We start from the raw sequence: 24291 nt of genomic DNA, 5'->3' as shown, positions 1-24291 counted from the left end.
ATCTCGCCGTCTGTTTCCCACCCATCCCACCATCCTGCGCCCCGGGTTGCAAGAGGTCCTTTGCGTTGCCTAGAGAGCCCACCAGGGGGCTCCCTCCCTGCCAGCATGAGGGTGGACCCTCTCCTACTTCAGAAAAGGAACTGAGCATGCGCTGGGAGGGAGTTGAGTGACATCAGGAGGAGCCTAGCCTCTCTAGGACTCGGCACTCTGCACTCCCTCTCGCTGGCCAGCAGGCGAAAAGGCTGCACGAAAGTCTTGCGGGGGGAGAAGAGATTCAGACGTGACTCCCAGGGTGAGTGCGGGGTGGGGGCTTTCCCTCCCCCCCAAACTTGGAAGCCCCCCAGGGGCCTCGCGCTGCACAAGGGAAGGAGACCCTGGCGGCCCCTCCTCCTCCTCCAAGGGCAGCCTTTGCAAGTCCAGGCAAGAGGGAAGTTCCCCTGCCGCCCCCCTTTCCATGCACGAATAGAGGATAGAATGGAGAATAGAATAGAAAAAAGAATAGAAAGAATTAGAATAGAAATAGCATAGTACAATAGAAATAGTATAGAATAGAGAAGAGTAGAGAATAGAATTAGAATAGAAACAGCATAGTAGACTAGAAATAGAATAGAATAGGGAATAGAGAATAGACTAGAATAAAGAATAGAGTAGACAATAGAATAGAGAATAGAATAGAGAATAGAATAGAATTAGAATAGAAAAAGAATAGAAAGTATTCAAATAGAAATAGCATAGAAGTAGAATAGAATAGAAATAGCATAGAAGTAAAATTAGAATAGAAATAGCATAGAAGTAGAATAGAAAAAAGAATAGAAAGAATTAGAATAGAAATAGCATAGAAGCAGAATAGAAATAGCATAGGGAATAGAGACTAGAGTAGAGAATAGAATAGAATGGAGAATAGAGAAGAATAGAGAATAGAATTAGAATAGAAAAAGAATAGAAAGAATTAGAATAGAAATAGCATAGTACAATAGAAATAGTATAGATTAGAGATAGATTAGAGTAGAGAATAGAATTAGAATAGAAATCTCATAGACGTAGAATAGAAATAAAATAGAATAGGGAATAGAGAATAGACTAGAATAGAGAATAGAATAAAATTAGAATAGAAATAGCATAGAAGTAGAATAGAAAGAATTAGAATAGAAATAGCATAGAAATAGAATAGAAGTAGAATAGAAATAGCATAGAAGTAGAATAGAATAGAATAGAATAGAATAGTGGTTTGATGTCAATCTTGGCAGATTTTAGTAATTTTGGAACCTTTTCTTCCTCCCCTAGATCTAGAAGCTGAAAGCCACTTGATGTTCCTTGTCTGGAGACCAAAAGACCTCCTAACCAAAAAGGGTGAATGGGCTTGAAGAATTTCTCCAGGGCTTTGTCGACGGTCCAGATCGTATGAATGAAAAGATCGTTGGAGTTCCTCAACCTCCATTGGCCCCATTGGGAACAATGCTGGAGTATGGAGAAGAAATGGAGGGACATTACTCAGTGGGCAAGGACTTCCGGGCAGGAGCTGGGCAGAAGACCCTGGAGGTGAAAGCCATTGGTTCAGAGGTCCGGTGCAGGCTCTTCAGGAGCATCCATTACCAAGAGGCCAAGGGACCCCGTGAGATTTGCAGCCACCTTCACCACCTTTGCCATCAATGGCTGCAACCATTGAGGAACACCAAAGGGCAGATGATGGACCTGGTGGTTCTGGAACAATTCCTGGCCATCCTGCCCGCAGAGATGCAGAGTTGGATCCGGGAGTGTGGAGCAGAGACCAGCTCCCAGGCAGTGGCCCTGGCAGAAGGCTTCCTCCTCAGTCAGGTGGAGGAGCAGAAGGGCCACGTAGAGTTGAAGGTGAGAACCTCATTTGGAGCAAACGTTCTCTCAGGGTTCCAAAAAGCACCCGAAATTAAACCAGAGTTCCAATTTATGAAGAGAGCCATGTTGGCATAGCTGGGAAAACCCGAATCTGAAAAGCTTCCAGGTTTTCCCCACCCAGTTGAAAGTTCTGCCCCAACACCCACAAGTTCATCACCTGGTCCAGTCTCCCACTGCCATGAAGACAGATTCCTCCCATCCAGTTCCTGCCAGGTGCAGAGACAAAGATGACCTTGAGTTTCTAAAGGGATGTTGTTATGGCTACATATCACCCAACTCCATATAATTCCCCTCTCCCATTTTCCCACAGTAGAAAGTAGACAGTAGAAAGTGTGGCAGAAAAGGTGGCTTGCAGGCATGACACGTTCCATTACTCGTTCCATCCCCATGGAAGCTTCAACATTGTGATCTGAAAGCAAGAAACCCTTAATTTCCTTTTGCTTCAGGTCCAGGCACCATCTGTAGAGGTCATTGAACAGCACAGGGAATGCAGGGATTTGTCAAATCCTCTTCAGGAGCTGCTTTTGGGAGGCGTCTCTAAAAATCGATGTCAGGACACTTCAAAAGGTAAAAGGAAGGTCCTTTAAGGCAGGGCTGTCAAACTCGATTTCATTGAGGGCCGCATTAGGGTTGTGTTTGACCAAAGGAGTGGGGTGGGGGGAATGGCCGGGGGGCGTGGCCAGCTCGATGCCACACGGGTCAAGGGCGCCGGTGGTGGCCCGAGCGCTTTGCCAGTGAAAATGGGTTCCCAAGCTCCATTTTCGGCTGCGACTGCCTCCTGCAACGCTCTTCCAGCTAAAACAAAGATTGAGAGAGCTGCACGCAGCTCTCGCAAGCTCCATTTTCGGCTGCGACTGCCTCCTGCAACGCTCTTCCAGCTAAAACAAAGATTGAGAGAGCTGCACGCAGCTCTCGCAAGCTCCGTTTTTGGCTGCGACGGCCTGCTCTCGCAAGCTCTGTTTTCGGCTGCGAAGGCCTCCTGCAACCCTCTTCCAGCAAAAACAAAGATTGAGAGGGCTGCATGCAGCTCTCGCGAGCTCCGTTTTTGGCTGCGACAGTCTCCTGCAACCCTCTGTCAGTGAAAATGGAGCTCGGGAGGGCGGCCTTGAGTTTGACACCCCTGCTTTAAGGCGTATGGTGTTGTCGGAAAAATCCAGCTCCCTCTCATTCTTCTACTCCTCTTGCTTATAATTTCTCCCTATCTTTTATTTAACTACTACCGTAATTTAAAAGCCTGCTTCCAATTTTTGTTTCTGTTACAGGGAACAGATCAACGCCACCAGCATTTTTAGGATCATCTCCTTTTTCTGGGGTATCCAAAAGAGCAGCTGGAATTTCAGCACAGGTATGGGGGGGGGTAAACATCAGGGGTGATGTGGTGGGGCAACACTGATTCAGGAAGGTTCAGATCTTAAGCAGGATGCACGCTAATCTACTCCACGAGAAAAAAAACAGCACTGAAAGTTCTACAGAATTCAGTCAACTGTATGAAACTTGCCCCAACTGTGAGAAGCTATAAGCTTGCTCCATTACCTTGCACATTTTTTTTAATACCCACTAGAAAATATTTTTAAAAATGAGCCCAATGAAGATTTCTTCTTTCATCGTTTGTCTTCTTGGGACTGCAAGATCATGGCAACCTCTTTCCTTCAGCAGGGCGCTGTGTCCTTCAAGGAGGTGGCTGTGTACTTCTCAAAAGATGAGTGGTCTCGGCTGGATGCCCACCAAAAAGCCCTCCATGAGGAAGTCATGCTGGAGAATTCTCGGAATGTGGCCTCCCTGGGTAAAGACCTTGCTTGGTCCTTAAATATTGCCTTGTATGTGTATGGAAATTCTCAAATTGTCCAGGCCATAGAATACAATAGAATACAACAGAAGTTGGAAGGGACCTTGGAGGTCTTCTAGTCCAAGCTCCTGCTTAGGCATGATATCCTACATCACTTCAGACCAGCGGCTGTCTAATCCTTCCTCCTTAAATGCTTCCAGAGTTGGAGCATTTACAACTTCTGAAGGCAAGTTGTTTTACTGATTACCGTATTTTTTGGAGTATAAGATGCTTGGAAGTATAAGACACACCTAGCTTTTGGGGAGAAAAACAAGAAAAAAAATTTGCCTCCCAGCAATTTGCCTCCTTGCAGCAAACAGCCAGTTTCAATTTCAGCACAGCCTGATTAGCACAAGCAGCTGATTGTCTGTTCGCCTCCCAACAATCAGCTGTTTCAGGCTGCAAGGTTTGCCCTAGCCTATTGCCGCCTCCGTGCACCCCTTTTTTGGCTTCCGCACACCCCATTGTCCACCCATTCCAGATGGCGGTTATCAGAATGGGTGGAAAATGGGGTGCGCGGAGGCCAAAAACATGGCACGCAAAGCCAAAAATGGAATGCAGAGGCCAAAAATGGGGCACGCAGAGGCAGCAATAGGCAATGGCAATCCCTGCAGCCTGAAACAGCTGATGGTTGGAAGGTCAATCCAACCGACAATCAGCTGCTTGTGCTAATCAGGCTATGTTGAAACTGAAACATGTTGTTTGCTGCAAGGAGGCAAATTGCTGGGAGGCAGAGGCTGATGGCGGGGCTACATTTGGTGTATAAGACGCACCCAAATTTTCACCCTCTTAGGAGGAAAACGGACATCTTATACTCTGAAAAATACAGTAATTGTTCTAACTGTCAGGATAAACTGATTCTGTTTAAGCTGTGGCTTTCCTTTTTCTGCTCTTCAAATACAGGTACAACAACAGTGGAAATTTCTTTACGAAGAAATCATGAAGATAAGCAGATTTTTTTTGAAGTTTCTATCCACTGATATAATAGACACTGTCCATTTCAATATTACATGTTAACTTAGTAATAACCAAGAATAAATCAAACTATTATATTTCGACCTGGGTTGAGAAACAAAGCTAAATTTCCAGCAGGAAATTCACAGTCAATTTCTATAGTTGCTCTTTATTTCCTTTCTCTGGCTTTATTACAATTGTCTTTCTCTCTTTTTTTCCTCCACGGCGTAAAGGGCAAGGGAATAAAAACTGCAAGGAAACCCTCCAAACTTGGATGCTGGAAGAGGGAAAGGAACTGTTTGCAAATCAAATGGAACCAAAAACGTCCGTGGACAGTTGCTTCAAAAACGGAAGGAGGCGGGGCTCTTCTTTTCCGTGGCCTCAAATTCAAGATTCGTTTGTCCAACCAAACCGCCATCTTAAAAGCAAGGGGAAATGTTTCGGGAAAGGGGGAGAAATATTGCAGGATACATCCGACGTAAATAAAGCTTGCAGAACCCCAGTCAAAGAACAGAAGAGTCAGTTCAAGGGGAACACGAAAGGTTGCCACCGTACTTTTGCCCTGTCCCTGCGCGAAAGAGTCAGCATGGGGGAAAAACCCTATAAATGCACGGAATGTGGAAAACACTTCAGCAATAGCAGTTCCCTGACGTGCCACAGAAGGATCCACACCGGAGAGAAACCCTATAAATGCTCGGAGTGTGGAAAGAGCTTCAGTAGCAGCAGCAACCTCACGGCTCATAAAAGGAGCCACTCGGGAGAGAAACCGTATCACTGTCTGGAGTGTGGGAAAAGCTTCAGCACGAGCAGCAGCCTGACGTCCCATAAAAGGAGCCACTCGGGAGAAAAACCGTACAAATGCCCGGAGTGTGAAAAGAGCTTCAGCACAAGCAGCAGCCTAACGTCCCATAAGAGGAGCCACTCGGGAGAAAAACCCTACAAATGCCCGGAGTGCGGAAAGAGCTTCAGTACAAGCAGCTACCTGACTTCTCACAAAAGGATCCACACAGGAGAGAAACCCTATATATGCACGGAGTGCGGGAAAAGCTTCAGCAACAGCAGTAGCCTCACTTCCCACAGAAGGAGCCACACAGGGGAGAAACCCTACAAATGCCTGGTCTGTGGGAAAAGCTTCCGGAAGAGCAGTAATTTCTCCTCGCACAAAAGGATCCACACAGGGGAGAAACCTTATAAATGCAGGGAATGTGGGAAGAGCTTTAGTCAGAGCAGTGACCTCATATCCCATAAAAGGATTCACACTGGGGAGAAACCCTACAAATGCATGGAGTGTGGGAAAAGCTTCAATACCAGCAGTAACCGTGCTTCGCATAAAAGGACCCACACAAGGGAGAAAATCTACAAATGGATGAAGGTACACGTTCACAAAAGCACAAGCATTTCTAAACGTAGAAGGATCCATACCGGAGAGAAACCATATAAGTGCACGGACTGCGGGAAAAACTTTAGGAAGACCACGGCTTTCATTTGCCACAAAAGGATTCATGCGGTGGAGAAACATTATAAACTCATAGAAGGTGAAATTGGAATATAAGACAATAGACGTTCTATTTTTTCCCCCTTTAGAAGAGATTTTAAGAACCTCAAGAGCCCTTTTCACAATAGAATTGCATATAATCCCTTGAAAATATATAAATAGCTTGTTGAAAATTCCTTTGGGAATTTGAGGTAAAATGAACATAATCACGTACATGTTTAAACCTAATATTTATTTAGATTTGGGGAAGACATTCCCTCATTTCTTTAATCGCATTCATTTAAATGAATTTCTGGGACGTTGAATGTTGTCTTTTGCAAGCCACCCTGTGAAACTTTGTAACACAAAACGTATTGATTCTAGGGAAGGTGGATTTAATTCAGCTCCTTTGTGTAATTGTCTTAAGAGTTACTATCCGAGTCCATTATACTGGCAGTAATAAGGTAACGGTTCCCCTCGCACATATGTGATAGTCGTACCCAACTCTAGGTGGCGGTGCTCATCTCCCTTCAAAGCCAAAGAGTCAGCACTGTCCGAAGACGTCGCCGTAGTCATGGGGCCGGCATGACTAAACAACAAAGGCACACGGAACGCTGTTACCTTTCCACCAAAGTGGTCCCTATTTTTCTACTTGCATGATTACATGCTTTCGAACTGCCAGGCTGGCAGAAGCTGGGACAAATAACTGGAGCTCACTTTGTTACCCAGCGCTAGGGATTTGATCCACCGAACTTCCGACCTTTCTGATCAACAAACTCAGCGTCTTAGCCCCTGAGCCACTGCATCCCTTGCATAAATATTGCACTGGCACAAATAGAAAACCCTATTGGTATGGAGACCTCGTTCTCTTAATGCTGAAAGACCTACTGGAAATACTAACTTGCAAATATAATGTTGAGTCATTTCTGAAAAGGGGAAGTTCAAATAACTGCAGTTAAAAATAGTGTTGTTTTGAGGGTGTATTAGCTTTCTCGGATATCACTTTAAGCCAATTCAGCAATAAGATGTTTAATATAATTTCAGATCAACCACTTGTGTTCTTGTCTGTACTCCCCAGTATTAGGCCAAGAGTATCTGCCAAGAAACCAAAAGCTAAAATTTTTCAGACATTGGGACAGGTTAAAAGAATCTTCATACCCAAACTAGAAGGAGAAATCCATAGCTAACTTGTAGCAGTTGCTTGTTACCTGCCTACATTTCAATTCGTGTCTGTTTCCTGAGCAAAAGCTCAAGGAAAGAGACTTTAGAGGACAGTGCCAAATATTTTTGGAATTGATTCTATTCCTAACATCATTTGTGGTTTAAAATTATGATCAAGTTTGAAGTCATATTCCGGTATAAGTAACATTTGTGTGTCTTTGGTTCACTAGTGGCAAAGAATAACATTTTAACAGTTGCATTTTATTTACAATTTGGATTTCTAACACCATCCAACCTTACAGCAACTCCAGGGGGCATATAGATAAGAATATATATTTTCATTTGTTATTAATCCTTTTTACTAACTTGTAACTTCTGTGTTGGGGAAGTCTCCTTTGAATTAAGGCTCATCACCCTTAGTCCAATATTCTTATTCGAAGAGTTCAAATGCACATTATATATACGGGGTTTGTTTTGTAATTATTTGTAGCAGAGTATTTGTAAGTATCAAACTTGACAACTTTAAGACTTGTGGACTTCCAACTCCCAGAATTCTCCAGCCAGATGGCTGGAGAATTCTGGGAGTTGGAAGTCCACCAGTCTTAAAGTTGCAAAGTTTGAAGACCTCTGTCCTAGATGGACCTAAGTGTTATTACCGTTCAAGTGTTTAATAAATGTGATCCCTATACTTTGTTTGAATTTATGTGGGTCCTATTTGATTCATTGAAAGAGGGAAAAATACAGATGCTGTTTTGGATCACCTGAGGAAGAGGGGAGATATGAAACTAACAAACATAAGAATTCATGTTTTTAAAAAGGATAAATAAAGGATAAAGAAAGTCCTATGATGTGTACAGAACTCAAAATGGGCAGGCTTGGTCAGTTTATCTTTTTCGCATTCAAAGAGTTCTTTGATAAGGTAAAGGTTCCCTTCGCACATATGTGCTAGTCGTTCCCGACTCTAGGGGGCGGTGCTTATCTCCGTTTCAAAGCGAAAGAGCCAGCGCTGTCCAAAGACGTCTCCGTGGTCATGTGGCCAGCATGACTAAATGCTAAAGACGCATGGATCGCTGTGAATAGGTGGTCCCTATTTTTCTTCTTTCATTTTTACGTGCTTTCGAACTGCTAAGTTGGCAGAAGCTGGAACAAGTGACAGGAGCTCACACGGCGCTAGGGATTCAAACCACCGAACAGCTGACCTTTCTGATCGACAAGCTCCGTGTTTAGTCACTGTGTCCCTATTTCTTTGATATTGCCTTCCAAAGCCCTGAACCTCAACACTGACCTTTTCAAAAAAAAAGATTATGTTGTATGTGTAAGGCACCTCCCACCCAATAGAGTGAAGTGACAGCACGAGGCTATTCTCAGTGCCTAAAAATTATGGTGGGAAATGAATACCAGTATCAGGTATCCAATAATATACTTAGACAACTTTTTTTCTCATGCTTTTTTAAAAATTACTTTTACCAATCTATTGTCCATATCGTTCTTCCACCTTCACTAATTGCTCTTATAATAACAATGATCTGTTCATAATTAGCATTCCTTTGCACCGAAACTTCTTGTGTCAGCGTTCCAAGTATCATGTAGAATTAAATCGGAGTCCAAGGCAAAACGATCCTTAAAGTTCCAACTTAATAAATCAGACATCTTAGCACATCTGTGAAATCCCAATTCTGGAAATTACATCAGAATCCCACCCAGTTAAAAGTTCATGATCTTGTCCCCAGATCCACAAATCCATCACATGGTCCAATCGTCTTCTTCCATGCTGGCATCTCCATCCAGCTGCTTCCGGTCAGGTGCCAAGGTACGGAGACAAAAGATGACCTTGGTCTTCTAGAAAAGAATGACGACAATACATTCCACAATCCTACTCCTTTCTATTCCCCCCTCCCAACTACTACACTAATGAAAAAGCATAATGAATTAAGAAAAAGTGTGGCAGGCCAAAGATCCTAACAGGAATATATTTGCAGGTCTGACATCTTGATTAATAGAATAGCAAAGTTTTTGTGAATTCCTGCCTATATCAAAGAGAGAGCGCAGACACTCTGTGTGTGTATGTGTGTTTCTTTCCATGAAGACACCCATGCAAGAATCCTTATAAATTGATGCTGCATAGAAAGAGCTTAAATAGGGATGCAGTAGCTCAGGGGCTAAGACACTGAGCTTGTTGATCAAAAAGGTTGGCAGTTCGAATCATTAGCGCTGCATAACGGAGTGAGCTCCTGTTACTCATCCCAGCTTCTGCCAACCTAGCAGTTTGTAAGCATGTATAAATGCAAGTAGAAAAATGAGAACAACCTTTGGTGGGAAGGTAACGGCATACTGGGTGGCTTTGGTCTTTCTCTGTAGCTGCCCCAGCCCTGTGGAATGATCTACCCGCAGAGATCCGGACCTTCCCACTCTCTCGGCCTTCCGGAAAGCCATTAAAACCTGGCTGTTCTGGCAGGCCTGGGGCTGTTGACACCAAAATACGGTCCAGCCCCATTCAGAATGGAGTGCATGATGTATTGTATTTTATATCTATTTTTCTTCCCTGTATTTTACTTTATTTTCTTTTTTTTTATTATTTTTGTATTGTAAGCCGCCCGGAGTCCTACGGGATCAGGCGGCATATAAATGTTATTAAACTTTAAACTTTTGGCATTTAGCCATGCGGCTACATGACCACGGAGACATCTTCAGACAGCGCTGGCTCTTCGGCTTTGAAATAGAGATGAGCACTGCCCTCTAGAGTCGAGAATGACTAGCACATACGTGCGAGGGGAACCTTTACCTTTTTAGAAAGAGCTTCAGATGGAGAAATAACTCTTGTGGTCCCATTTGCCACACTCATCACACTAAATGGACCCAGCTAAATGGTCATTCTCCTCCCACCACAACTAGTGATGGGATTCAAATAATTTAACGACAGGTTCTCTGCCCTAATGACGCGCTGAGTAGGCATGGCTGGGTGGGATGCCACACATCATCGAGAAGTACCTCGCCCAGCCCCTCCTCACCTCACTGCCTCGCCATATTTCGTGCATTTAATATTAAATGTCAGCATTCCAAGTAGTGCACCCATAGAAATTAGAACTCCAAGGCAGGCAATTTCCTCAAAAAACAATTTTATTGAATACATCATATTGGCACAACTGGTGGAAGCTGACTCAGTTTCCACGGCTTCCACCTAATTAACCTTATCACCCTTTCACCCAAGTCACTGATCACATTGTCCAATACAAGAGCTGGCCGATTGCTTGATTAAGTTCTTCCTCCTCTGGCCAACTACCTGTGAGAATGTCCTTGGGTTCCCACAGGAAAGCTTGGTTATTTTGGCTACAAAATCCCTTCTATTCTGGCTGACCACCCACACTCAACGTGTAGTCCTCAATGGAACTGCATCTACAGGGAGGGAAGCATTCAGTGGAATACCCAAGGCTCTGTTTTAGGCCCAGTACTCTTCAACATCTTCATCAATGATTTGGGTGAGGGAATAAATGGGGAACTCAGCAAATTTGCAGATGACACTAAGCTGGCAGGAATAGCCAACACTCCAGAAGACAGGCTTAAGATACAGAAGGATCTTGACAAACTTGAACATTGGGCACTATCTAACAAAATGAAATTCAATGGTGAAAAGAGTAAGGTTCTACACTTAGGCAACAAAAACGAAATGCACAGGTACAGTATAGGTGGTACCTTGCTCAACAGTAGTAACTGTGAGAGGGATCTTGGAATCCTAGTGGACAACCATTTAAATATGAGCCAGCAGTGTGCAGCAGCTGCCAAAAAAGCCAACACAGTTCTAGGCTGCATCAACAGAGGGATAGAATCAAGATCACATGAAGGGTTAATACCACTTTATAATGCCTTGGTAAGGCCACACTTGGAATACTGCATTCAATTTTGGTCGCCACGATGTAGAAAAGATGTGGAGACTCTAGAAAGAGTGCAGAGAAGAGCAAGGAAGAGGATTAGGGGACTGGAGACTAAAACATATGAAGAACGGTTGCAGGAATTGGGTATGTCTGGTTTAATGGAAGGAAGGACTAGGGGAGACATGATAGCAGTGTTCCAATACCTCAGGGGCTGCCACAAAGAAGAGGGAGTCAAAGTATTCTCCAAGGCACCTGAGGGCAGAACAAGAAACAATGGGTGGGAAACTAATCAAGGAGAGAAGCAACTTAGAACTGAGGAGAAATTTCCTGACAGTGGGAACAATCAGTGGAACAGAAGTTGCCTCCAGAAGTTTTGAATGCCCCAACACTGGAAGTCTTTAAGAAGATGTTGATTTGTCTGAAACGGTATAGGGTTTCCTGCCTAGGCAGGGGGTTGGACTAGAAGACCTCCAAGGTCCCTTTCAACTCTGCTATTGTATTGTATTCCACCTCTCTCCCTGTTCTGTGTCAACCCTGAAGCCTCCAAAATGGCCTCAGCTATGTTCACTTCAGGGTTGACATTTAAATAAGAATAAAAGAGGTACAGAAAACTAGATTTTAAATATTCATGAAAAACTAATACATAATACCTGACAAAAACTAATAAAACTGTTACGTCAGGTATTTCCATATTGCTTTTCGATTGGTGTCATTTGCAATTTTTACTCCATAATCAGCCATGTGATTTTCCCTTAACCATCTTTTCACCGTAGAAGTAGGATCCCATTCCTTTAGAGGTAGGCCGATTAGACTAATAGTCATTACGTTTGATATATCAGAAACAGTTAGCGAACTTCTCTTCTCTGAACAAATTATGTTCATGTTTGAAAAACACATTTCTGCTTCTATTGAACTTACAGCAACTGTCCTGACAATATTTTTAGCTCTTTGAACACTTTTAGGAATTGCGTAGTTCTGGGAATTTTCTAAAACGTTTTCCACAAAATCTCGATAATCATTAATATCAATTTGGTAATTAAAAATGTCATTAAATTCAAGCAATTGTTCTTCACCTGCTTTCCATGGGACTGCTACTTCTTCAATATTCCAGGATTCTGGTTCCAAAAATTTGAGAAACTGCAATTTAGTCCTGTCTTGAAACGGGCTGCAATCTGTTTTTAAATGTTCACAATCCATTCGTCTTTTCTTCAAATTTATTACGATGTTTTCTAGAAGTCTTTCCCGAGGAAGCCCAACAAACCGGTGATTTTTTACAAATTGTATATTTTTGAAGGTTTCCGAAGTAATTAATTCATCAACTTTTCTTTCGAAGGGACCCTTTTCCTTTCGGAGTACCTGAAATGCTGTAATAGAACTTCTCACAATTTTTTCAGCCTTTGTTATGTCCACATCTTTTGCTTGCAGTTCATTTGAAAGACGAGAAATTTCACTCAGAATATCAATCATCAATGCCAAATCGGTTATAAAATATATATTTTCAAGACGGGCAGCCATACCAAAGTACTTTTCATTTGAATGAAAACAGCGATGTAACGCTGGATAAGCGTGCCACACAGCTAGGGTTGACCTTAAACTACAGGCAGCCCATCTTGGTCCCAAAATACTACCAATTTTTATAATTTCAGTTCCAAGTTGTTCAGATATTTTGGTAAGTTCAATTTGGTTCCTATTGGATTGATGAAAAATAGTATACATCTTATCAATAAATATTTTAAAATGATTGACTTGCTTTATTTCCTTTATCGAATCATCTAACACAAGTTGGAGGCGGTGGTTTAAACAGTGCCAAATTACTATGTTTGGAAACTTTTTGGTTATCCTAGTGCTCACTTCAGATTTCCTCCCAAGCATAAGGCTGGCACCATCGGAGCAAAATCCTACTAAATTTTGTATAAGATAGTTCTCAGTAAGCCTAACTTTATTTAAACTTTCCATAATTGAAGAACATATTGTCTCTGCGTCTTGTTTTTCCAATTCAACGAGCTCAAGGAAAATAGTTGGTGATGTAACTGAATCCTCAACTTTTAAGAAAAGTATAAGAACTGGTTTGCAAGATATTGTTGAGGCTTCGTCAATAATCAAACATATTTTCAGATTATTTTCAATAATTTTAGCAAATAATTGTTTTTTAATTTCTTTTGCAATGAAACCAACTATGTTCACTGCAGTTTTACATGAATGTAATCCTATTCCCATATCTAATCCGTTTTTAATTTGCACTTCTATCTCACCTTCTATGTCTGAAATTGGTTTACATCTTTGTGCCAAGCTGTAAACTGTATTAAATACTCTACAAGCAGCTTGTACATTTTTTTCATTCGTCTTACATTTTGCCTCTGAAGCCTGCTCCATTTCTATTATCTTCTCTTTACAAATATTATGAGCTTTTGATGAAAAATGTTCTTTCATTTTTTTCCTTAGAGAAGCTTGTTTTACCTCTTTAGTTCTCCCTGCTGCCTCGATCTGAAAATATTTCCATTCTTTTGACACATGAATACTTCGCATTTTTAGGAAGTCATGTTTTGCACAATACTTGCAGCCCAACTTTTTGTTGGAAATTTCCATACCGTCATATTTCCCTTTGAAACTGTTATATTGTTGCATTGTCCAGCATTCAGGAAGACTGTTTTCAATTTTGGAGGTATCGTTATTTATTTCCGTAACTGACGGGCTGCTTTTTGCAAGTTGAAGGGGCTGCGCTTGTGACTGTTTTGTATCATCCAAGGCCAATTCTGATACAACTTCTTCCCTTCTTGGTTTCTTACTGATTTTTACTGAAAAATTCTGTGGCCTTTTCATCCTGTTGAAGTCAACTGCAAAAAAATTAAAAAATGTTTTAGTTTGGACTCGATTGTGCTTACCTGTAGTCCCTGTACATCTGAGACAGCGCAACTAGGCAAGCAGCCAAAGCGAGAAAAGGAGTGGCTGGGAAGGTTGGGGCGTGGCCAGCCAGTGGTGGGATCAGCTGTAAACCAATTAGAGAGGGCTGTAAAGCACTATGAAGTGGTATATACTGCATTTTTCGGAGTATAAGACTCATCTTTCCCCCCAACAGTGTGGAAATCTTGGTGCATCTTATACACTGGTGCAACTTATTGTCCAAAATATGTTAATTATACGCTGTTACTATTCTTGGTGTCTCAGCTACTAACAGGGAATCTTACCCACAGAAGTCACATTTCTGTAGTTTTCCAGCATGACTTCTTTATGAAGGGCTTTCTGTTCTGGATCTAGTTGAGACCATTCCTCTTTGGAAAAATACACAGCGACTTCTTCAAAGGTCACAAGATCCTGAGAAAGGAAGAAAAGCAACTTTCATTATTAACAGACGAGCCTCTTATGTTATTTTCTTTGGTTGACCTATTCCCAAAAGTTCACAGTGAAAAAGGGGGCTCTTTCTTTGCCAGATTCAAAATTGGGCAAGAATGAAGTTGATTTCCTACCGGTAGTAAGAAATTTTCAGTATACATACTGTATTTTTCAGAGAATAAGACACACCCTTTTCCCTCAAAAAAGAGGCTGAAAATCTGGTGTGTTTTATACAGAGTATAGCATTTTTTTGCCTCCAGAAACACCTCCCCCTTCACCAAAATGGCCGTGCATAGCCTTCAGGAGGCTTTCAGAGGGCTCCTGGAGGCTGGGGAGGGCAGAAATGAGCGAAAAACAAGCCATTTTGTGCTCAATTTCCCCCCAGAAGCTCCTGGGAGTTCCCAGGAGCATTCTATAAGCCTCCTGAAAAAGGGCTATGCATGCCCTTTTTTTGAAAAAACAAAAAACAGGCCCATTTTCACAAAAAAAACAGGCTGTTTTTGGGAGGTCTGCAGAGTGCAAAAACTTTTTTAAAAATTTGTCTCTTCAAAATCTTGGTGTGTCTTATAATCCATTGCATCTTATACTGCGAAAAATACGGTATTTTATGTATCACACCTCAATCATTTTGAGACGAAGGCTAAGCTTTTTTATTATTATTAAAAAGTTTTTTATTAAACATAAATCAAAACATTGGACAGTGTAAACCGTCCAGGCAGAATCTATGGCATATATGCTAAGATGTTCAGTTATACATTATAGCCACCCTGATTTTTTAAAACATTTGATCCATACCATATTTACAAAAAGGAAAAAAGTAACCTATTTCCAGCCCTGTTGGTTTGTGTTTATCTTGTACATTCTCGCATTTATCATTTCATACATAATTCTAGTCTCCATTCTATCAATCTTAGTCATTGTTATTTGAAGTCTTTCCTTTTTTGTTCCAACTATCGATAAAATTTATCCCAGATCTTATAATATTCTGATTCATCTTTATTCTTCAATTCCCATGTCAGTTTACCCATTTCAGCGCAGATCAAAACTTTCCTAATTATTTCCTCCTTCATGTGGAATTTCCCTGTTTTTCCAATTTTGGGCAAAGACCATTCTTGCTGCTGTGACAATATGTATAGTTAAAAAGATAACCCCCCTTGTTGTATTTCTTGTTGATAATTCCCAAGAGAAATAAGAGAAGAAGAAGGCTAAGCTGTGTGCCACATGTCAATCATATCAACCTAAATTTCTATATTTCATGATGCTGGTGGAAACGAGTGTAAAATCCCAGCTTCCCTAACAAAATGAAAACTCGGCAAACAGCCTCCTCTATCTCTTTTTTTGTTGATGTTCTTCTTCCTACCTGAACTGGAGGCTCAGTTGCTTTTTTGGGTTCACCAGAAAAGGGAGTGTGCCCCCTGGATTCCAATGACTTCTTGATATTCTCTGTGTAGGAGACAAAAGCAATGAAAGGATATTTTTTTAAAAGCACATCTCATTCAAAGAACAATACCCATGATGGTGAGCCTATGGCACCCGTAGCCATTTCTTAAGGGCACACAAGGCGTTACCCTGTCAGCTCCAGCGAAATGATTTCGGCCTTCATTTTCGGCTGTTTTTTGCCCTCCAGAGGGCAACATCCCAATGCGCAAACTGGAAGTTCAGGAATGGACTTCCGGTTTGCGCGTTGGGCCAATTCTCTCCCTCCAGAGGCTTCAGGGAAGCCTCCAGAGTCCGGAAGGAGAAAAACGGCCCCACGGGCAACCCAGAAGTCAGAAAACGGGCCGTTTCTGGTCTCCGGAGGGCCTGCGGGGAGGGGGGAGAGAACGGCCCAGAAAGCCCCTGGAAACTGGGGATGAAAAACGGGTCTACCGGGCCATTATGTGTCAAAAGTGGGTGGGTGGGGGGAGGTCACACGTGCATATACACATGGGGGTGTCACATAGCAATAGCAGTAGACTTATATACCGCTTCATAGGCCTTTCAGGCCTCTCTAAGCAGTTTACAGAGAGTCAGCATATTGCCCCCAACAATCTGGGTCCTCATTTTACCCACCTCGGAAGGATGGAGGGCTGAGTCAACCCTGAGCCAGTGAGATTTGAACCGCTGACCTGCTGATCTAGCAGTAGCCTGCAGTGCTGCATTTAACCACTGCACCACCTTGGCTCTTGCACATGCACATATGCGCACAGGGGTGTCACTCACACATACATGCACGGGTTTCCATGCACGCATTCGTGCAGGGGGGGGATGGACGCGTGCGCAAAATGGTTAGCCATCACTGTGCTATGCCCAGAAGGTTCCAAACAACTTCATGCAGCTTAGGAGCAGCTTCTCTTACCTGGTGAGATGAGCAAACTTGGCTTTTCCTGGGAGTTCTTCCAAATAGGCCGTTCCTGGGAAAGATTTGAGGGGTTGCTCTTTCCATCCAGATGTTGAGGAATGGCTCCCGAGAGAGGCCTCTGGGCCTGATAAGAAACACAGAGGGGGAAATAAGATAGAGCACCCAAAGAAATGAATTATTATTCTTTGCTCTTAGTTTATGAGGTGGAAAATGTCAAAGGATCAATTGTTCCAAATATGTCACAACTGGACATCTTCAAAAGAAAATCCCTTGTGTTAACAATGCCAAAAAGTTAAGAACATCAACATATAATCAATGTCCCAAAGATGCTTTTTCCGCAAGGACTTTCTTGGATTTTTGCCTTTGAAAATGTTCTGCAGATGGCGAGAATAGCTAAAATGTTTCCAAACTGTTCACCGGATTTTTGGAAATGTAGCCAGGCCCACGGAACATTCTACCATATGTGGTGGACATGTAAAACAGCAAAAATAAAATTTGCACAAGAATAATTAAAAAAAAAACCTGGCTGGAAGAGATAACTACACAATCAATAGAGCTAAAACCAGAATTATTTTTACTAGGGATAATTACAGGGAACTATGAGGAAAAAAATTCAATACTTATTATTATATGTAACCACTGCAGCAAGTATCACGTACAGACAAAATTGGAAGAACAAAAATATACCAACAGAGGAAAATGTGATTTAAAAAAATATTAAGAGTGCGCCGAGATGGACAGATTTACAAAAGAAATAAAAGATAAAGGAGAAACGGATTATTACTTAGTATGGAATTTATGGTACAAATAGCTAGAGGAAAGATGCGAAGAATAACAAAACATAAAGGGAAAAAAGATTAAGAAATCAGAAAACAATTATAAATCCGCATAAATAAATAAGGGCTCTCCGGTTCGCGGACAAATGCGCAATAGACATATGTGTGCCAACAAAACCGCGATGGACAAATGAGCGCCATCAAAATCGCTAATTGATTTTCAACAAAAGTGCGCTGACAAATGCGCACCAACAAAATCGTGTCATCAACAAATTGCGTCATCAACCCTAACCCTAATTTTTTTTCAATTTTATTGTGCTTGTCATCGCGCTTTTGAGGGCGTGATTTTGATGTCGCGAATTTGTGGGCACGATTTTGACGTCGCGTTTTAATCGGCGCTATTTTGTCGGCGTGCATATGTCTATCGCGCAGTTGTTGGGTCATGGGGCTCTCCATAGATGACATATATTAAGATGCATGTAAGACCCCCTTTGAGCTCTGAAGATGAAGTCCTCTCACCTGAAGCTTGACCTGCTCCTTCAGCTCCTCCGAAGGGCTCAGGAGGAAGCCTTCAGCCATGGCCAGCGCCTCGGAGCTGGTCTCTGCTCCACCATTCCGCACCCAACTCTCCATCTCTGGAGGCAGAAGAGCCAGGAACTGCTCCAGAACCACCAGGTCCAGCATCTCTGCCTTTGTATGTCTTTCTGGCTTCAACCACTGATGGCAAAGACAATGGAGTTGGCTGAAGAGACCTCGGGGACCCCCGGCCTCCTGGTAAGACACTTTCCTGAAGTTTTTACGCTGGATCTCCGAGCTGATAAAGTCTTTGGCTGGGTCCTTTGGCTCAGTTTTTATCCTGATCTGCCCAAACGGAGCAAAAGGAGGGCTTTGTCCAGCTTCTGCATCTAATGGGTGTTGTCTCTCCATTTCTTTCCTCTATTATCTAATCCAAGTGCAAAAAGATGCCAACAGCTCCTTGGATCTCCAAGACTGAGGATATGAAACGGGCCAATGGACTTAAATTGCACGAAGAGCCCTGGAGAAATCTCGGTGCGCAATCTGGCCTTCCTTACTTATGAGATAGTTTGATCCACAAACTTCTACCTGCGAGTTTGAAAAGAAAACAAGATTTCAGAATCAATGTTGTATTTTCAGCTGTTTTGTACCTCTTTTTCATTTCCGGGTGGCACGCAGAGCCATTTCTGAAGGCATGCGAGGCGTTGCCCTGTCAGCTCCAGCATGCTGTGTGCATGCTGGCAAGCTTATTTTTGGCTTTTTCTACCCTCCGGAGGCTTTCCTGAAGCCTCCGGAGAGCAAAAAACCATCCAATGCGCAAACCGGAAGTTCGGGAACAGACTTCAGATTTGCACATTGGGCCGTTCTTCACCCTCTGAAGCCTCCAGAGGCCTCCGGAGGGAGAAAAATGGCCCAATGGGCAACCCGGAAGTCCATTCGCGAACTTCTGGTTTCTGTATTGAGCCATTTTTCACCCTCCCCAGGCTTCAGGAGGCTTCCCTGAAGCCTGGGTAGTGTAAAAAATGGCTGAACGGGCCTACCAGAAATTCGGGAACAAACTTCCAGGTTGCCCTTTGGCCTATATTTTCCTGAAGCCTGAGGAGGGTGAAAAATGGCCCAACGCACCTCCCAGATGTCCAGAGGCTTCAGTGAGGCCTGTGCGAATCTGTGTGTGTGCGTCCGCGTATGCATGGTGGAGATTATTGCATTATGGTTGTGGGGCAGACGTGTGCCCTGCTCCCCCCGCTTTTGGCACACACACACCAATAAAAAGGTTAGCCATCACTGTTCTACTTGTTCCCAACTCTAGGGGGCGCGGTGCTCTTCTCCATTTCAAAGCCGAAGAGCCAGCGCTGTCAAAAGACGTCTCCGTGGTCATGTGGCCAGCATGACTAAATGCCGAAGGCTCACAGAATGCTGTTACTTTCCCACCAAAGGTGGTCCCTATTTTTCTACTTGCATTTTTATATCCTTTCGAACTGCTAAGTTGGCAGAAGCTGGCACAAGTAACAGAAGCTCACTCCATTACGCGGTGCTAGGGATTCGAACCACCGAACTGCTGACCTTTCTGATTGACAAGCTCAGCATCTTAGCCACTGAGCCACCGTGTCCCCTAATACATAACTAGATAACATCAACAATGCTAAAGGGATTCCCTGGTCGGTCTCCAGAAATACCTGTGCGGCTCCCCCCTGCCCCTCCCCCCTTGGAGTGGAATCCAGCATTTTGAGGGAAAGAGGGGGGTCCTTTCCACTCCCCCACACTCCCATTCAGGGACTGGGCAGGGGGAGATGGAGGGCTCCCCCAGAGCCCCTCCTCCTTCCTGGGAATGATGCTGTTTCTTCCAGGGAGGGGGCAAAGGAACACATCTGCTCTGAAACTGTTCTCTCTACACCACATACACGCAAAGGGACAGTAGGGAAATATGGGGCCAGGATTTCCCCTGCCTCTTGCTAGGAATCCAAGGACTGGATGAGACCCCCTTGCAGATCCTATTAGGAGGGTCCACCCCCAGAGAAGATCCTCCCCACTCAGCAGGCAGCAAGTCCTAGAGAGGCCAGAGATTAACCTTCTCCCTTCCAAACAAAACTGAAAATGGAAAATGATCCCATCAATAAACACCGAATTAAACGTCACAAAAACAAAAACAAAAAAAAAACCGTTTTAGACCCTAGAAAGACAAAGAGATTCTCCCAGAACAAGAAATAATAAAGAAGATACTGACAGTGTGTAGAAATGAATAGGCTGACTGTTGAGCTCAAAGAGAAGGGTGAGACGGAATATCACGAAATCTGGGACAGGTTAGACGAGGGAAAAAGGTCGGAACAGAAAAACACAGATAAGAATTGCAGAATATGGCATTGATATTGTACGATAGGTAGGAATTGGATATGAATATGTACTGATAGTAACTATATAATGAAAGGGATTCATAGGTAGGTAATAAATTGTTATTGCTGTAAGATCAAAAAACTCTACGACTATGCCAGAAATGTCGCACTATTAATGTTTATCTAATAAAAACCTTTTAAAAAAAACAGTTTTAGACCAAAACTCAGAAAGGGTGTATAAAATCACATGTTTGAATGTCAATCTTTCTAGCTAGCCAAGAAGTCCTGCTGAATGTCACTCATCTCGGTCCCCTCTCATTAAAAGCTTCTTTCTGGCAGCTCTGCTTAATTATTCAATTTATTCTTCCAAGTATCGGATCATTGAGAAACCTGAAAGAAATCCAGCAGGGGAGAATTTTCTCCCAACACTGGGGAGGCCTTTGGTGCCTCTACACTCTCTCTCTCTTTCTTTCTTTCTCTCTCTCTCTCTCTGAGTGCCCCTCCCCCAATCACGTGGGGTTACTGTCCTGTCCATCCCTCCCAAATCTTCTGCCTTTTGATTCCTTCCTGGCAAAGAGGCTGTGGTTTTCTGACCCACCACAAATAGCAGAAATACCTGTGTGGCGGGCTCCTCCCTCTCGCTCCCAGCATTTAGGGGGCAGGGAGGAGTCTTGCTTGCCTTTTGTAATGCAACCCTTCCCTCCCCCCTTACTCCCATTCAGGGTCTTTCTCAGGGAGGGGGGAGATGGAGGGCTCCTTCAGAGCCCATCAATCCTTCTTTCAAGGGGGGACGCAACACAGCTGGTCTTAGCTCTTAAACTTTCCACCCACACCAGGTGGCACGTCAGGGGAACATGGGGCCAGAGCCTTCCCCGTCCCTTACCAGGATTCCAAAGACTGGGTGAAGCCTTTGCAAGACCCCCTTGTGAGTCCCAGCATGTGGCTTTCCACCCCTATCCCCAGAAATGCCCCGCCCATTCACATTACCTGCAAGGCTTTCCTGCATGCAGGTTGTAGCGGAAGAGCCCAAGAGGGGGAGGGAGGGTCAAAGTCCTAGAGAGGCCTCCTTTTCAGCGACTTCACCCACCTGAAAAATCCCAAGGTCCAAGGTTTGAAACCGCTCACCCAACTGATCAGAAGTTCCCGCGAATGCTCCTTAAAGTTTCTTCCTCAAAACCTCTTAGGCCACCTTTGGCTTCCTCCCCCCTCCACCCCATTTCTTTCTTTCTGCACCTCCTGGCAGAGAGGAACTCCTTGCAAAACGGGTGGGAGGAAGGAGGCGGGAGGGCTCAGGAGGATGGGAGGAGGAGGAGCAGGGGTGAGATTCAGCCAGTTCAAACCGGTTCGGAAGAACCAGTTGCTAAACTTGTTCTGGACTTCGTGCAACCGCCTTCCTCCGCCATCCCTCTCCACCTACCACTTTCCAAATTGCATTGATAAGGGGGGGGGGGGCTAAGTGAGGGGCAGGAAGCTCTCCCATGGTTGCGGGGGGGGGGGGGGAGAAAGCAAGAGGAGCCCCTTTCTCCCCTCACTTCCCCCAGGAGCACTTAGGGACCCTCCTACACACACTTCCTCAGTGGGACTGCCCCTCCCCCAACCACGTGGAGGTCACTGTTCTGGCTGCCCTTCAGGAAAGCTTCTGTCTTTTGAGCCCTTCCTTTCTGGCTTCCCCCACCCCACCCCCCTCCAGCATTTTGGGGGCAGGGAAGAGTCCTGCTTGCTTTTGCAATGCAACCCACCCAGCACCTTCCCCCACTCCCATTCAGGGGCTTTCTCAAGAAATGGGGAGGGGGAGATGGAGATCTTCTCCCCACAGTCCTGCTTGTATTTTGCAACGCAAGCTGCCCCCCCTCCCACTCCCCCCAGGAAAGGGGATATGGAGGACTCCGCCTGAGCCCTCTCCCGTCCTGGGGATGATACTGTTTCTTCCAGAAACAATACGGCTGGTCTGAAACCCTGTTGCCTCCCAAATCCCCCTCCCCCCACCTTCTAGCACGTGCAGGGGAACATGGAACCAGGATCCTTCCCCTGCCCCTTGCTACGATTCCAAAGACTGGATGAGGCCTCCGCAAGACCCCCTCGCAAGTCCTGGCACGAAGCTTTCTCTCCCCTCTCCCAGAAGTGCCCCTCGGCTTCTCCCGGCAGCGGCCCATTTCCTGCAAGGCTCCCCTCCATTTCTGTCCTCTGCAGCGAAAGCGCCCAAGAGGGGGGGGAAGAGATGGCGAGGAGAGCCCGGTCTGCTCCACGCGCTCCAGTGAAAGGCAGCCCCCCACCCAACGCCACCCCCGCTCGCACACGTGCGCAGCCCCGGTGAGGGAGTCCAGGCATGGGAGGGGCGCCGCGGAAAGAGGCAGAGCCCACTTCCTTACCCGGGGTCTCCTTCCCCACTTCGCTTCTAGAGATCCGGACCAGTATTCTCAACCGCAGAGCCGGTGGATGCTTCCCCGCAAGCGCCCCCAAAGAGAGAGGGGAGAGAGACGCGGATGCTCCGAGCCGCAGAGACGGAATCGGTGGATCTGGATTGGGGCGGGGGGGAAGTTTTCTTAGAACTTTGGGATTGGGAGGGGCCCAGAAAAGCGGAAGGACCAATGAGAATTCTCCCTTCTGCCGCGTCATCGGTCTCTGGGAGGAGTCCCCCTTGTCCTCACCCACTGCAGGAGAGTTCCGCGCAGAGAGAGAAGCGGGGAAAGTGGGAGGGGGCGTCCCTTCAGTCTTTTGGGGGAGAGAACAAAGATAAAAAGGGGGTGGGTGTTGTTCATGGCTGCCCCGGAGGAGAGTGTGGACTTCCTTTTTGCCCCCGCCGGATCCTACCTGGAGTGGGGGGTGTCCCTCCCCCAATCACGTGGGCTCACTCTCCTGCTCGCCCCTCCCAACTCTCGTGGCTTTGGCAAAGGGGCTGCCGGAGGGGAGGTTTCACCCCACGCCCACTATTAGGCAAAAAGCAGAAATACCTTTGTGGCTCACCCCCACCCCTTATCCAGCAATGGGGGCGGGGGGGCAGGGAGAAGTCCTGCTTGTATTTTGCGATGCAAGCCTCCCCCCAGCTCCCCCTCAACGTGGGGGGGGGAGATGGAGGGCTCCCCCCCAATCCTGTTTTATATTGAAACGCAAGCCTTCCCCCTCCCCCCACTCCCATTCAGGAGTTCCCCCCAGGAAATGGGGAGAGGAGAATAAGGAAGGCTCCCCCAGAGCCCCTCCTCCTTCCTGGGGGATGATGCTGGTTCTTCCAGGGTCTGAAATTCTTGCCCCCCCCCCTACAAACACACGCACGCAAAGGGACAGCAGGGGAATATGGGGCCAGGGCCTTCCCCCGCCCCTTGCTAGCATGAGGACTCTGCAAGACCCCCTTGTAAGCACGAGGCATTCCCCCCCCCCGCGCGCGCCCCAGAAGTGTCCCTCGCCCTCACCCGGCAGCGGCTCATTTCCTGCAAGACTTTCCTGCACTTCTGTATGCTGCAGCGAAAGAGCCCAAGAGGGGAAGGAGAGCCCGATCTGCTCCACCCGCTCTAATGAAAGGCAGCCCCTCACCCGCGCTCGCACACGTGCACTTTATCCAAGGGCAGGGAGGGCACCTTAGGGAGCCAGTCCTCACTTCCCGTGTGTCTGCCCTTCCCGTGAGTTCTGCCCTTCCCCAAAGAGGGCTGATGGCCCCCTCCCAACCCGTCTCCTCCCGCCCTCCCGGGCCCCCACGAGGTCGCTCCTTACCGGGGATCTCCTTTGCTTCCAGAGATCCGGACCAGCGCCCCCACCAGCAGTATCAGGGGGAGCCCAGCAGAGTCCGCGGATGCTGCCCCCCAAGCGCCCCCAAAGAGAGTGGGGAGAAAGACACGGGTGCTTCCAGCC

The 24291-nt window shown here is 45.3% G+C and overlaps 2 protein-coding genes across 2 annotated transcripts; one reads left to right on the top strand and one right to left on the bottom strand.

Moving 5' to 3' along the window:
- The first annotated feature begins 209 nt into the window (after positions 1 to 209).
- LOC106544321 (uncharacterized) lies at positions 210 to 8072 on the top strand. Its single transcript, XM_087711599.1, has 6 exons — positions 210 to 292; positions 1285 to 1848; positions 2319 to 2439; positions 3135 to 3217; positions 3529 to 3658; positions 4879 to 8072. The coding sequence occupies exons 2-6, from the start codon at positions 1402 to 1404 to the stop codon at positions 6201 to 6203; spliced, it is 2106 nt and encodes a 701-aa protein (XP_087567725.1). The 5' UTR covers positions 210 to 292; positions 1285 to 1401; the 3' UTR covers positions 6204 to 8072.
- Positions 8073 to 10397: 2325 nt separating this feature from the next.
- LOC106544315 (E3 SUMO-protein ligase KIAA1586) lies at positions 10398 to 21653 on the bottom strand. The gene is made up of 6 exons (XM_087711375.1): positions 21536 to 21653; positions 18122 to 18706; positions 16824 to 16950; positions 15846 to 15928; positions 14341 to 14467; positions 10398 to 13989 (listed from the first exon to the last, which is right to left on the bottom strand). The coding sequence occupies exons 2-6, from the start codon at positions 18527 to 18529 to the stop codon at positions 11828 to 11830; spliced, it is 2907 nt and encodes a 968-aa protein (XP_087567501.1). The 5' UTR covers positions 18530 to 18706; positions 21536 to 21653; the 3' UTR covers positions 10398 to 11827.
- Positions 21654 to 24291: the final 2638 nt, after the last annotated feature.

Source organism: Thamnophis sirtalis, unplaced genomic scaffold (genome assembly GCF_051295495.1).
Source record: "Thamnophis sirtalis isolate CommonGarterSnake01/CBP01778 unplaced genomic scaffold, rThaSir2_p1.2 scaffold_3, whole genome shotgun sequence".
NCBI classification, from domain to species: Eukaryota; Metazoa; Chordata; class Lepidosauria; order Squamata; family Natricidae; genus Thamnophis; species Thamnophis sirtalis.
This window is presented reverse-complemented; position numbering and strand designations above follow the sequence as displayed.